The sequence below is a fragment of the Tiliqua scincoides genome, chromosome 1 (assembly GCF_035046505.1).
Source record: "Tiliqua scincoides isolate rTilSci1 chromosome 1, rTilSci1.hap2, whole genome shotgun sequence".
Classification (NCBI taxonomy): domain Eukaryota; kingdom Metazoa; phylum Chordata; class Lepidosauria; order Squamata; family Scincidae; genus Tiliqua; species Tiliqua scincoides.
In genome coordinates this window covers 63,191,972-63,207,696 of record NC_089821.1, presented here as the reverse complement: position 1 = coordinate 63,207,696, position 15,725 = coordinate 63,191,972, and the positions used below count along the sequence as shown (strand labels likewise).

Here is a 15,725-nt window from a genome sequence, read left to right as displayed (position 1 = left end):
CGTAGGGCTCCCTGCACTCCTGGGGGCTGCTGCAGGGACTGGTAAGTACAAGCCAGTCCCTGCACCCCTCTTAGCGATGCGATCTTGGGGATCGCATCGCTGCCTCCCCCCTGCCCTTGCCCCTTAAGGGGGCAGAGTCCAGGGTCCTCAGGCTGGGGTGTCATGATGCTGCAGTTTGAGAACCACTGCTATAAGTATTCTGGTCAGAAGCTCCCAAAGTATCCTTTTGCTCTACCCAGACCTGTGTGTTGGTTAAGGTCCTCCCAGAGCTGCATTCAATGCACTTCTACTTCTCCCGTTTCCACAGAAATCTTCCCTCTTTTCAGCAAGATATAGGCCAGGTAATGTGCCTCTCCTCCATCCTCTCTTTTTACTCTTCCCTGGTAACTAACACCAAACTTCCTTGTCATCTGGAAACCTTATTATCTGTACCTTCTTTCTGTTCCTTTAATCACAGCAGGTGCATGCCTGTGTTTTTCAATACTATCTTCTAATTCTACCTGGAAGCCAGGTTTCCTCCAGCTTTCTGACTTGACTTTCCCAAGAAGCTCCTCTCTCCCTCTAATTCAGCTGCTTAATGCGTCAAACTCCACTGTTAAATAACTTCCTACACACCTAAGCAGGAGCACTTTTTAAATCTCTCATTTATTGTTCCCCTTCCCACCCAGAAGTTAGCTCCAGGCTTCACTCACATCTCAGTTTTACTGTAATTGCAAATTGAGACTTCCCTACAAGGTTCCAAATCTCTTTTCCCCAATAACCACCTCCCTGCCATCTCCTGGGCTCTTCTACACACCCTTTAACTTCTTTCACAAAAGAAACAGCCTATCTACGTCATACTCTGTAACCTACTGCCCCCCCTCCATACGCAGAAATAGCAGGTCAAATCAGCATACAGCTGCTGATCTCTCTCTACCCCCCCCCCCCACAGACATCTGTCATCTTTCCCTTCTTCATCCCTCCCCTTCTATCCTTTCTTGGCCAGAACACACTTGCGTCTTCTCCTGCCGTAGGAAAGTGTTTTGCCTTCCTGATCAATATCATCACACAGCATTACTTTTGCTGCCTCTTCTCCCCCTTCTCAGCACATCCTTTCACAGACTCTGGCAGTGGGTTTTTGTTTTGTTTTGTTTTGTTTTTAAGCTTCTGGCTTTAGAAGCACTAAAGAGCTTTTTTTAAAGGTTCCAGTGAGCTTGGGTCATGTTCTTTTTTTAGGTTCCAGCTTGCTAGCCATGCTAGAATTTCTCCAAGCAAGCTTGGAGCTAGAAAAGATGTGTGTCACCATGCTGATGTCACTTCTGCCTGTTTTCTTCTCTAAAGAATGGAAGAACCTATAATATACATGGTGCCCCCCAGTGTACAGAGTGTATGGAAACATTATGGCGACCTCCATACAATTGATTTCAATGAGGTGACACCATTTTTTTGTTTTTAAATTAACTGTTTTAAAATTAATTTAAATTAAATTAACTGCACTGGAAGCATGCTAATAGCACGCTGGAAACATCACTTCTGCCAATTCTCCTATCTTAAAAAAGAAGAATGAAGCCTCTGTCAGGGACAGAACTGGAATTTCTATTCAGTCTCTACTTCAGTGGTTCTCAACATGTTTAGCACTGGGACCCACTTTTTAGATACAAACAACCTGTTGGGACCTCTCTAAGATCTAGGGTAGGAAGTGATGTCATAAGAAGCAGGAAGTGGCATCATTGTGCCAGCAGGGCCAGAAGTGATGACATTAAGCAGGAAGTTTACATTCCTTTTTACTATTTTTAAAGGGGCAGGAGTGAAAGACCGCAGGAATGAGGAAGAGGAGTGTGGTGGCAGGAGAGAACTAAGGCAATGGGTTTCAGTATGGGGGGTGATGAGGCAGGTGACAGCAGAATTGGCTCAGACTAGTTTGCATGTCTGAAAATATGCAAGTCTCAGTTTCCTATCTCAGATTCAAAGTCCTTCTACCACTACAAGACTCTCCCACCTCAATGCACTGCATGTCAGCAAGCTATTGTCTGCATTCAGTACCAAATGTACCTCTCTCTGGATGGGTTTCCCTCAGACCTCAACGAAGCAGAAGAGACTCACCTAAAAGTGGGCCCACCCCAAGTTCAGGTGGCTTCTGAAGGGAAACAGGTGGGGGGGGGCTCACAAGCACAAAATGACAGCAAGTGCCTCACACTGGGGGTGGGTAAGGAGAAAGATCCCAGCCACTGGTTCCATCAACAGTAGCCAAAGCCCAGTGCTTTCCTTGCTTTTTCTGCTCTCCAAGACAGGAGATGCTGCAGCAGTGGTGGCACCTGATTGTGGTTATCAAAGGGCTTTACCTATCACTGCCTAGCAAAGCTGCTCATCAGGGTCTGATGGTGCACAACATAGTCACCTGAATGGGAGGCTGTGTGGAGGGACATTTCTAAAGAAGGATGTTTGACTTCATGCTGGTTATTCTTAAGACTAGAGCAAGGCTGCCCAAATCCCAGCCCGAGGGCCACTTCTGGCCTGCTGGGGGTTTCCATCCGGCCCCCAGGGGGTTCCCCCATCTTCAGTGGGCACCCAGTCCTCACCGGAGCTCGTGCTGAATCATGCACATCGTGCTGGCCTGACATGCGAGCTCCGGGTCTGACTTTCCCTCGCTGCCGCTGAGCTTCGCACCTGCAACACACAGCGGCAGTAAAGGAAAGACAACCCCAGTGTGAATGCAGGGCCTTTTATAGTGGGAAAGTAACGCAAGACTTGCAAGTCTCGCATTTCTTCCCACTATAAAAGGCCCTGAATGCACGCACGACCCGTCTTTCCCTACCTGGCCAGTTGAGGGCAGGCGGTGTGGCTGGCTGGCTGCCTGCCTGCCTGCCTGCAGCACAAGCTGCGGGAGGGAGGGTGAGTGGGCGGCCAGCCGCCTGGCTGGCCAGGCTGCAACAGCGAGGGGGGAGGGGGGAGGGCGAGTGAGTAAGTGAGTGAGCAGCTGGCTGAGTGAGCGGGCAGTTGCCTGGTCAGGCTGCAGCTCAAGCCGCCAGAGGGAGGGACAGCAAGCGAGCGAGCAGGCGGGCAGCTTCCCAGCTACCCAGCCAACCGAGTGAGCGGGCAGCTGGCTCGTCAAGCCGCAGCACAAGCCACAGCACAAGCCAAGCCAGGGAGGGAGGATGGGCAGGAAGGCAGCCAGAGCGAGTGCACAGGCAGGCAGGCAGCTGTCTTCGATGGCTCCACATCAGACCCCTTTGACATCCGAAGCGGAGTGAAGCAGGGCTGTGTTCTTGCGCCAACCTTGTTTGGGATTTTCTTCGCTGTCCTGCTGAAGCAGGCCTTTGGAACTACAACAGAAGGCATCTATCTCCAGACCAGATCAGACGGAAAGCTCTTCAACCTCTCCAGACTGAGAGCAAAGTCCAGCTGAAATGTCTGCGTGACTTCCTCTTTGCAGCTGACGATGCAGCTGTCACTACCCACTCTGCCAAAGATCTCCAGCAGCTCATGGATAGTTTTAGCAAGGCCTGCCAAGATTTTGGACTGACAATCAGCCTGAAGAAAACACAGGTCATGGTTCAGGATGTGGACTCACCTCCCTGCATTACAATCTCTGCGCATGAACTGGAGGTTGTCCATGACTTTGTGTACCTTGGCTCAACGATCTCCAACACTCTTTCTCTCGATACCAAGCTAAACAAACACATCGGTAAAGCAGCTACCATGTTTTCCAGACTTACAAAGAGAGTCTGGTCCAACAAGAAGCTGACGGAACATACCAAGATCCAGATCTACAGAGCTTGCATCCTGAGTACACTTCTGTACTACAGCGAGTCATGGACAGAATAGAGAGGCTGTTTTTATTTAGAAAAATCATAGTTAGTCTCACAGAAAAAGCTGCTTGAAAGACTCATTTTAGAAAGCTGTTTTGCTAGTTTCACAGAAGCTGAGACCTTGGGGCTTCAAAGGCTGTGCTATACACTTTGGAATTTGGAAAAGGGAGTATCTAAGGCAAAGATAGATAGGCTTCATCATTGGCAGAAGTACACGACTCGCTAAGGACATCACAACGCTGAGAAAACACATATATGCAGTGGAGGGAGCCCTCATCCCACAGCTCACATGAGAGGTCAAACAGTCACCCTTACGCTGAAAGCAGTTGCATCCGGCCAGTGCGGGCTCCAACAAATCTCGGGAGAGTCAGAGGCTCATTGGAGACTGGTGGCTCCCTGAGGGCCACATTGGGAGTCCTCGAGGGCCGCAAGTGGCTCCAGGGCCGAGGTTTGGGCACCCCTGGTCTGGGGCAAGTGAGAAACCCTCCCTGAGGAGACTACAATTTCATGGGCCTTCCTGGTAGTAGGAAGGGCTAATCTCAAAGGTCTTGGAATGCCACCTTCCTCTACCAGAGAACTATTCATTCATTTAAATTTCATTCATTCATAAAACTGATTTTTTTAGCCCATCAAAAATGTGTAAAATATATGATGTGGCCCTTGCACTGAAAAGTTTGGAGACCCCTGCCTTAATCAGAACTGCACTGGTTTACCTTATGGCTACGGTTACCAAACTCTCCTAGAGAGTTTGGGCCATGGTAAGTGCTTGCGGGGGAGGGGTAAAGGCAGAACATGATAGCCATGATCGTGCCACTGCTGGGGACAAAGGGGGTGTTTTTAATGTTCCCCTGGCAGTGCCAGCCCTTGGAGGCTGTGGGGAGCCTTAAAACAAAACAAAAATAAAAACAAACAATTGTGATCCACTTCCAGTTTGGAATTGTGAAACCAGAAGTGGGTCACAATCAGTTTTTTAGCTGCTGTGAGGCTTGGGGAACCCTGCAGACGGGTCCATAGGCTCCCTGCCCCTTCTGGAGGGCCAGCACTGCCAGGGGTAGGTAAAAAAAACAAAAACCTTTTTGTCCCCAGAAGCGGTGCAACAATGGTGATTGCATCACTGCCTTTGCCATTGCCCTGCCCTGCCCTTAAGGGGGCAGAGTCAGGGTTTCCCTGGCTGGGGAGTTGCAACACCCCAGTTTGGCAACCTCTGCCTCATGGGTATAACATTAAATTTACTCATCATTCTCTTGGTACTTCTCTGTTGAATTTTATCTCCCCTACACTCTGCCTAGTAAGCAAATATAAATGTTATAGTAGAAAGTACAATGGTAGAATACCTTCCAGCCCTCACAAGTTATGCTCATTATTCTGAAGTCATTCATAAGAAAATGCATGAAACATGTTATTTCACCTTCCAACCAATGTTCAACTTGGGAGAAAAAATACTGTACATCTAATTCAATCCTCCATTGCCCCCTAGTGTCCAAGAGTATCTTCTTAAGAAGAGGGATCACTACCTATAAAGCAGTGGTATTCAAACTGGGGCGTTGCGATGCCCCAGCCTGTGGGTCCTGGCCTCTGCCCCCTTAAGGAGCAGGGGCAGCCAGGAGACAGGGGGAAGGCAGTGGCTCGATCCGCAGGATTGCGCCACTCAGGGGGGCTGCAGGGGCTTGGGTGCACTTGCCCAAGCCTCCTGCAACCTCCAACCTCCTGCAACCTCCTGAGAGCTGGGTGATCGCGCTCGCTTCTGCTTTTTCTGAGGCAAAGCAGATTGCTCCACTCTCCCTTTCCCTGACCTGGGGTGCCCTGCAGGCGCTCACGTAGAGCTCCCCACACACAGGGACGGCTGTTGCAGGGACTGGTGAGTACATCCCAGTCCTGCAGCCCCACGAGCAACGCGATCATGGGGATCGCGTTGCTGCCTTCGTCCTGCCCCTGCTGCCTCCCCCCTGCCCCCGCTAAGACTTACTGTGGGTTTCAAACTCCCGGAGAGTTTGAAAACCGCAGCTGTAAAGGGAGGAATCACAAACCTGTGTCCTTGTACATTGTGAAACATCTGCCCCCCATGCCAGTAATGCACACTCCAAGCATACCTTTCCAGAAAAATACTTAAAAGAACAATGGTTAGTTTCTGTGTTTGCAAGGCCCACTTGCTCTCCATACAGTAGCTCAAGGGTCGGAAGCACATTTTGCCACACAAACTGACCACACCCCACAAATGGTCAGGTTCCATAATGTTGGTGCACATCCAGTTGTGTGGTCTTCCCTGTTATGAACTCATGTCCTCAGGGAAAGCAGGACATATTAATATATAAATTTCCATATATTATATACAAGATCAAAGAGAGCAGCCTAGCATTAAAATAGGGGGAATCTCAATTCCCCGCAAACTTTAATGTTTACCTTTGCCTTTCTGTGATACAGTTTCATACACGCATCCCCTGAAAATGCATCTACAAATTGACCCATTCATTGGACAATATTTATTTTTTGCTTTGCCTTTCTTGGGTTGCCAATATTCTTTTCTGACACTTGCTTCTGTGAAGCTTTTAAAGATACAAGAGTAGTCCAAGCTATTTTTTCTAGGAAGGCAGCAACACTGTTCTCAATCCACAACTTTAAAACAAAACAAAAACAAAAAAATGCTCATACATACCAGTACACCTTCTTCTTGTTTAGGGGAAATACAAAAGATTCCATCTAAAAATTTGTGTCAAAACTTCAAAACTGTTTCATCAAGGCTTTTGTATGATCTCAGAATCTGAGGTTGATGGATGTTGTATAACACATTTTTTTTTACAATTGGGATTTTCAGGAACAGAGAACATATATTGAAAAATACAAGGCAAAACAGAACATCAATTTAATTCGGGGGGGGGATTTAGAAGTCATTACTTAAAAAAAATCAAAGAACCCAACCCTATCCTCCTCTCCCACTGGTGCAAGCCTTGCCAAAAAGGAATGTACTGATCCAGCAGGGGTGTGTGTGTGGTGGATTGGAAGGCTTTAGAGGGAAAAGATTTAAATCCCCTTACTCCTTGATAAACATCCCACTCCACAATGGATTTCCTTGGACTGGCACCAGCTCTTTAGCTAGTGCAGAACCAAGAAGAGAAAGGGAGTAGGGAGGCTACTGATGGAGGGGATAGGGTCTGGCACACACCTTAGCAGCCAGATTCATCCACCTTACATTCCTCCCTCCTTCCCACCCATTTTTGCCCACTCCCCACCCAGTTTCTTCCCACCTCCCCACCCCTGCATTTCTTACTCAGGCGGCCACAGCATGGTCAGGAGTCAGACAAGGAGAACAGCCGCTTCCTGCAACAGAGCTCCCAAAATGGCTGACAGGAGAGTGCTCTGTGTGCTGCCAGTGGCCTATTCTATCTGGAATAGAATTGGGCTGTTAATTAAGGTAGTGGGATAGTGACTTAAACTGAGATGCTAATAAATGCACCACCTGATGATTTGGAGCAGTGTTTTTCAAACTGTGGGTTGACCCACTAGGTGGGTCACGAGCCAATTTAATGTGGGTCCCCATTCGTTTCAATATTTTATTTTTAAAATATTAGACTTGATGCTACCATAGTATGTGACTGCATTTGGGGAAATGTTACAGGTCTGTACTTTTAACTGGCTACTATGTATATGCTTTTAACAATGATAGTAAATGGGACTTACTCCTGGGTAAGTGTGGGTAGGATTACAGCCTAAGATTGTTAAAAATTTTCTGCTTGATGATGTCACTATCGGTCATGACATCACTTCCGATAGATGTCACATCACTTCTGACAGATTTTCATTCTAAAAAGTGGGTCCCAATGCTAAAAGTTTGAGAACCACTGATTTGGACTATAATAAGCCCAAGCAAGTGAGTACCTCTAAAGCAGTTATTTTCAACCTTTTTCATCTCATCGCACACTGACAAGGTGCTAATATTGTTAAGGCACACCATCAGTTTTTTGACAATTGACAAGGCACACACTGCTGTTGGCAGGTGGCTCACATCCCAATACCCCTACTAATAAATGACCCTCCCCAAACTCTTGCAGCACATCGATGGGCCATCTGTGGGCCATCTGCCATGGTACAGTGGTTGAAAATAGCTGCTCCTGAGAGAGGGAATATCTTGAATACTGTGAATATTGTGCGTGAATATTTTGGTTTCATGCTCAATGGAACCCTAAACCAGAAAGTCAATGAATACTATAGCTGTGTGGCAGAGAACCTGTCTTTACTAGAGAAGGTCCCAAGCATAATCTCTGGACTGGGAAAGATCCCTGCCTGGGAGATGTTGCTAGCCATTGTAGTCAAGCCAAAGCTAGATGGACCAATGGTCTGAATCAGTATAAAGCGGCCTCATAATTTCTACTTGGTTTGTCACCTTAGGCAAGCTACATCCCTTGTACATTGTTCAAGTTTCTGGATTTGTGGGACTGTAAAGAAACAGGTTGCTTGCAACCTTCCTCAATGAATAATGGGGCACACCTATGCTTTGTCATGACAGTCTCATGATATCAGGAAAAAAAAATTCTTGTTCAGAACTTTCCAGATAACTTGCCCAGATGGAAGATCACAAGGACCAATAATGCACTTGGCTATGCCTGCAATAAATCTTGTTGCTGGAGTTATTAGCTGAAAGACACTCCCTAAGATATGATAAAATATTCTAGACAAAGAAAAAATAGATTGTTCATAAGACAGAGTGGAAAGAAGTCACACAACATTTGCTTGAACTCAGGTTATTATTTAATTGTAGCTTGGTTATCCCCATCAAAAAAAATTGTACACACAAAAGAATATGTCCATAGTTTTTATCCAAAGGGGGAGACAACCACTCTTCTCTCTCCCCAGCCCCCTTGTAGCATGAGCCCAAGGGATGAGTTTTATTTCAGGCCAGAACCCTCCAATGGCCAAATCACCTCTAGTGTCATTTAGAAACTCTATCAGGCTTGTTCACTGATTGCAACAGGTATGAGGAAAGGCTTATCCAAAAGAAAGGAGCCATCTTACATCACATACTTGTTCACGTAAGATAGATTGTCAGAGATGGTTAAAGAATAGAGGTGAAAGACATAGAAGGAACAATTGTGCTTCAAGGAAAGGGTTGGAGCTTCATTTGCAAGATTCATCGAGCCATGTTGCTGCCTCACTCTTATCTTCCTAATTTGGCAGCTGGGTGAGATCATCTGGTACTAGTGCTTTCAAATGGCACAAAGTTCCAAAGCAATCCATTTAATTACATGCCATTTTCCCCCAAAGCATGTAATTGAGGCACAAGAGAGAATCAGAGGTGTGGCATATCAGCTTGTTCACAAGGCTGCACCGCTGCTCTTTGTAGGCTGGAATGTTAATTCTTAAAGGTTGCAGCTCCGTGCACACTTACTTCAAGTAAGTCCCACTGAATTCAAAACTTGTCAAAATTGACTGCAAAACTTGTCAAAAGGTGAAGAGTTATGGGGGAAGGTACCTTGTGGCTACCTGTCCTCACATAAACTGATTATATAAGTAGACCCTGAGGTAAACAAACAGGGGGATTATTTTTCTTCACTTACAGCATCATCCTATGCATGTATGTCCTGAAGCAAGTCTCACTGTCATCGGTTAACTCCAGGTAAGTGCACAAAGATAGGCCTGCATCTTCAAGAGACCAGTTATGGCCAATTTTAAGGTTCCCTGTTGTGAAGTGATGCAAAATGTACCCTCAGTTCATACAGGGGTCTATCCTATGCTTTGTAGTCAATACACTCTAGACCAGGGGTAGACAAACCACAGCTCGTGAACCATGTGAGGATCTTTGACATATAATGTGCGGCTTGTGGAAATATGTTGGCTGAGCTCCCTTTTGCATCACAATTAATATAAAAGGTAAATAAAAATTTTCAAACATTATAATTATCTATCAGATAAAAACTGTTCACTGGGTTAAGATGTATGTTTAATGTTCATGATGAGTAAATATATTTAAGAATTTAAATGCTTCTTAAATATTGTAGCTCTCAAACATCTCTTGTGACTCTCGGACATCTGAAGTTCATTGTATGGGCTCTCAGATTAAGCAAGTTTGGTCACCCCTACTCTAGACATTTCATTCTATCTGTAGAACAGTATTAGTATTGTTTACATATGAAATAGAGCCCTTCTTAACAGTAATACAGAAAAAGTATAGAAAAAGCCCAGTTCTAGGTGTTCAAAAAGATATTCGTTGGTACTCCTCCTCAACCTCTGAAGGCATATTAGTTGAGCTACTAAGGGCGCAATACTAACACCTTATGTCAGTGCTTTCCAGCACTGACATAAGGGCAATGCAGCTCTGAGGTAAGGGAACAAACATTCCCTTACTTTGAGGAGGCCTCTGTAAGTGACACCCAACTGCAGGATGCAACACATGTCCCATGGTCACCACTATGCCAGTGCTGGAAAGTACTGACCTAAGGGGTTAGGATTGCGCCCTAAGGGACTACTACATCCACATACTGGATTCCAGTTTAGGATCAATAATCATCAAAGCTGCCAATTCTCCTACCAAAATATTGTCCTATGGATGATAGAGTGCTGATAAATTATTGATTTGTCTTTGAGAGAAAAGCACAAGTAGAAATGGCCAAGACTTCCAAGTCCAGCAGCAAACCTATCCCCAATTCCTTGCCACCTGTTAAGACAAGTTTTGCCACTCTCTCAGGTTTCACTTGAATTCATGCCTGTGTCAGAAAAAGTGGTTGCTTTCTTCTCACAAATGGTCACCCTGCAATTTGGAATTTCTGGTAGTCCTGTACATTGTTTCCCAATTTCAAGGCAACAATTCTCAAATTCGATCTTCCTAGTAGCATCTCTTATTCTCAGATTCTGTATTTCTTCTCCTTTCCCAGTGCTCAAATTACAGGGGTAGGGGCACAAAGGGGGCCTTTTGTGATGATCCCTTTAGTTTTTGGAAGGCTACAGTCATAATTTGGCTTAAATTTGGGGTAATCAGGGGCACCCCATAATCTGAGCACTATCCACTGCCCACCCCTCTTCTCACACTATCTGCACATCCTTGGCTCTTTTACCGTGGGAAAGAGCAAGACAAGCTGGATACCAAGGCAACAGACACCTTAGAGATAGTCACCTTAAGGTTTCTCTTCTACACACAAGGCTAATGAAGCGGCAGCAAAGAGATGGGCATTGTCTCCTGGTCCTAATGACTCTGGAAAACTTACATTTAAAAAACCACAATATCTCTAAGAGCAGAAAGAATGGAAGATGCAGAAATAAGACAGGAAGGGGGATAAAAAAACACACCTTGAAACATCACACCCAGTCCCACAATTCAGCTGCCCATCCCCACCAAATCCCCCCCCCCCCATAAGTCAGGCTGTTGCTGTCTTCAAGTTGCCAGTTGCTGGAGGCAGCAAGGGTGGGCATTTCATCCCCCAGGCGATGTTGCTAGCTTCTCATGTATGCATGTATGCATCAAGCCAGAGCTCCCCTGAATCCTTCAGAGAGCTAGAAGGAGAATGAAACAGATCAGGTCAACTCAGGAAACACAAAGAAATAAACCACAAATGGGAGATTGGGTATTGGGCAATTAAATTAGAAAGTGCTCTGGCAATTCAGTGAGCTATTTCAAAGACAAAGTATTAAAATACCCCCAAATAGAGCAGAATGAAGGGATATAACAAGCACAGAGAAAGAGGCTGAGCCATCTCATAGAGAAAGCCACACAGGAGGTTCATGCATGCATGTTCATCACTTGATTACAGCATTATGATGACTTGCTTGTATGAATGAGCCATTCTAGATAACACACCACAGAACTTTCAGATCACCTCAATTCATTCCTTTTCAGTGGAGTCAATTCACTCATTCATCTGCAAGTCATGAAATGCCAGATAGTCAAGCAAGAAACATGTAAGTGTGATTTCTCTTTCCCCCATCTCCCCTGCCTCCTCCACAGCCCATATTTCAACTCTTTGCACGTCAGCCATTACCAGGCACATTTCACTTTAAAAAAAACAAACCAAAAATCCCTCAAATATTTCACTCAGTACACAGCTCATAAATAAAATCAATTTCAGTGCATGTACCAACTTTGCATAATCTCAGCTAAGCATAGAGTTTTCATTCCAGTCATCCCAGTTGTTTTGAAGGGGGAAGACAAGCACACTGTTACCTCCAATGAATGATCACAGCAAAGTGGGAGAGCATCTGCTTTGCATGCAAAAGGTCTCAGGTTCTATCCTGGCATCTCCAGATTGGGCTGGGAAATACCAGTCTGAAACCCTGAACCCTGGAGAGCTGCTGCCAGTCAGTGTAGACAAAATTGAATTAGAGGGACCAATGGACTTAGCATAAGGCAGCTTCCAAAGTTGTTCCTACAATACCAAGCTCTTTGAAGACTAAAAGAATGTCCAAATATCTGAACATCAACAAATGCCCATAGCACATCCTTCCAGCTATTGGTTGGAGTTATTAGATGAAGTGACTACAGAGAAGAGATTCCGTATTATCCCATCATCCCCACTGTGCCTCTGACCATTTCACACAATGCTCCTACAACATGTTTTCCCACACAGAATAACCTGCCTTTTCCATGGGCTACAAAGCTCTGGCTCTCTGTTATTGACTGATACTTACTATACAATGTCTGCAAAGGCTCTGAGCAGAGGTTTGGACTGGTACTCAATGCCATGTTTTGCACATATAGACTTCACCAAGGAGGTCACCTTCCAGTAGTTGTGTCGAGGCATAGTAGGGAAAAGGCTGGAGGGTGAGAGAGAGAGAGAGAGAGAGAGAGAGAGAGAGCGCTGTGGAACACTTTATCTTCCTCAGAGCCCCAGAGCTCCCTCCCCTTCCATCTCATGACAGCATGCAGTAATACACTGTGAAGCTTCCCCCCCCCCCAAAAAATATATGTTTCAAAGTCTCTTCCCTGAGCAGCAATCAGAAGAAGGGTTTCAGAAAGAGCCTCAGAATGGCATTTCCCTCCTGATCTGAAGCAGCCAGAGTTGGAATTCCGCACTGGCCCTAGATGGTTTTCATGCAAAAGCTCCCCTTTCAATATCCCTTATCCAGCCTTGTCTTGACTACATCCATGTCAAGCTTCTATAGGTCAGTCAACTGAGTCATGTGAGGCCCCTGTAGTTAGCTACTAACATGGTTGCACCACATTCATACCATGAAGATTCCAGTTGTCTGATGAAGAGGCCTCCACACATTTAAGAGCGTTTACTACACAACAAACTGTAATTAAGGTGCTCTATTAATTCTGTCCTGAAAGAATAGATCCCATTCTAGGTGATTCCAACATACTTCGGGAATACTATATCTCTCACAAGACATTACTTTGCCCCAAGTGTCCATCCTATCCCGCACAGAGAATGTACTCACTGGTGCTCTATTTGGAAGTTGAGATGCCCACTGAACCAGTCATTGAACAAGGACTGGTCTACATTGCATGTCGCCTGGAGCTGGAGTAGGAAGAAAACAAACAACAAAAGGATGTTTTTGTTTCATATCTATCTGGGTACTCCAGTTAATAGTGGCACTCCTTTCCTAGTTACTGATGGGCCTGGCTTGTCAGAACAGCAATAAGGAAATGGAACATGGGTAGGAGACTTCCTAGAAAGTTCCTCATGAAGTGAGAGCTTCAAGTGAGATCAAAACATGTGGTTTGAACTTCCACTGTTGTATAATATACAGCAGTGCAATGTGGTTGCTATCAGCAGCTCAACCCATCCCCCTCCATTTGCCATTTGGACTACAGGGGATCAGGATCAGAACACAGTTAAAGTGTGACTTGTAGGAGCTGGATGCACTGAATCTGAGCAGCCATGCCCCTGACAAAACCCCATGTGGACATACCTTCAAAATGTCATTTCTAGTATCCTTAATCCACTCTTCCGAGTACCAGAGGAGGAAGTCTACAGATGGGATCTGGGATTCAACTCGATGGGCCCTTTAAGCTTTATTGGCCCCGAGTAACTCCCCAACCTTGCTCAGGGTTTGTACCATGATTGGAGCTCATGTGTCTACATACGAGATATACAATCAGGTAAGTTCTGCCAAGTGCAAACATGCATGCTCTGCCTCTTCTTGTCCCTTCTCTTTCCATATTCTGCCATCTTCCTTTCCATCCATCATGGCCTGTTTGCAGTTATTTTTATATCCTTCTGACTCTATATTCAATGATGCACATCCTCTTCTGCCACCCTGTATTATCCTTCAACCTTGACTCCAAACACCACACATCTTCCCTGTCACTGTCTCTTTGAACTTTCAACATCATGATCATGACAACTGTAAAGGATGCATGTCTTACTTGGGTAGAGAACCAGTCCACATTCCTGTCATAATCAATGTTCATTGGGATGTGGTTCATTTGTGTAACCCAGACGAACCAGTGACTCTCTATGATTCTGTGCAAAACAAAGAAGTTCGGGATCATGTTTTCACCCACCTGACAAGGCAATTCATTGAAATAGCACCAAAACTTGATCACATCCATTTCTAAATAATCCCGACATTGAAAGGCCATTTCACTTCTTCTCATTGAAATGAGAAAAATTTCAAGAGCACTTCAACACAAAATAAAATGAATCAGATGTGAAAAGGCATAGAAGGAATGGGAAGGGGATATAAAGGGAGATCACCCTTAGTGATCATAGCATATTCACAGTCATGTTGCTAAAGAAGTGTGTCCTATATTTTCATGGCAGGATTGTGAGTCAAAGGAGTGACAAAGATCTCATACCTTACTGATGGCAAAATCTAAATCTAGCTGATCAAGAAATCTAAATCATTTCTTGGTGAAATATGATGGACTTGATAGAATTTATTACTGCAAGAACTGAAACAGGAAAGGGTGGCCATTATAGATTAGTATTCTAATTGCAAAATGCCTGTCACTATGACAGGTAGATGGGTGATGCAAACCCCTATATTGCTGGCACTCTGGGGAAAGTGTAAAGTATCTGTACATACAAAGACATATTATGCTTACATATTGACATATCCCAATAGGCCCCTCTCAGTGAAGCCAGGTCATCTACATAATCATGGAAGCATCACTGTTTTATTATATTTATATCACCACTTACTATTTTTTTTAATAAGGTTGCATTACTTCATTATGCTAGAATGTGATGCTAGAGACTGACAAATAAGAACCCTGGGTGTGGTTTTTATATAGATATGGTGTTTTCAAAAACGTAATCACTAAACAGTAGCCCAAATAACTAAGAAAAGGTATGATACTTACCTGAGCAGAAGGAAGAGACCAAGGAGGCTCTTCAGTTCCAGCAAGAATGAATAAGTAAAAAAGAATCGGATATAGAAAGTCACCATCCAGACCAGATCCTGTCACAAAGGAGACAAGGCACACTGTGTAGAAGGGAAGGTTCCAGGGCCACAGTCCTACCCCACCAATCTGTACTTGTAAGTCACCAGAAACATAACCCACCTGTGCATCCTCATTCACTATACATATAATTTTGGACTATATTTTTACCTAAATGGAGGAATAGCTTGCAAGAGAACCCTCTCTCGGTGAGTATAAGGGAGTCCAGTAACAAAGTGTCAGAAGCTATGGAAAATAGCCAAGCAAGTTAACTTCTTGGTGAGGAAAAGGTCTTTAATGCCCATTTATAATCTGTTAATTGAAGAAGGAATGGATGTCCCTAGAGCTGAATCCTGGAGCAACTAATCAGTTTTATTGCAGCTGTTACCCCTTAACAGGCTGCCATTAATCCTTCACTAAAACTAATGTTGGAAGGGGAAATACTCTTATACAGTTTTAAAATGATGAGGGCAAAGGTGGTGCAGACTTAATTAGAAAAATAGCTAGTTTAAAAACTAATAACTTTTAGCCTGAGGTTCAAATTCAGTGTATGCTTTACATTCATCTTAGAAACTAAAGTGTAGGAGCCCAGGCCCAATGCCAAAGTACCAAGAAAAAAGGGAAAC

General features: G+C 44.7%; 1 protein-coding gene across 1 annotated transcript in view; it reads right to left on the bottom strand.

Annotated features, from left to right (window-relative positions):
- Positions 1-8,508: 8,508 nt before the first annotated feature.
- The window catches only part of LOC136636244 (acyl-CoA (8-3)-desaturase-like), a 33,956-nt gene continuing 26,739 nt past the window's right edge, over positions 8,509-15,725 (bottom strand). The window contains exons 8-12 of the mRNA XM_066611206.1: positions 15,022-15,119; positions 14,083-14,179; positions 13,152-13,231; positions 12,399-12,524; positions 8,509-11,267 (exon numbers count right to left, since the gene is read on the bottom strand). Coding sequence (XP_066467303.1) covers positions 11,216-11,267; positions 12,399-12,524; positions 13,152-13,231; positions 14,083-14,179; positions 15,022-15,119 — 453 coding nt within the window. The 3' untranslated portion in view covers positions 8,509-11,215. The remainder of the gene's footprint in view (positions 11,268-12,398; positions 12,525-13,151; positions 13,232-14,082; positions 14,180-15,021; positions 15,120-15,725) is intronic.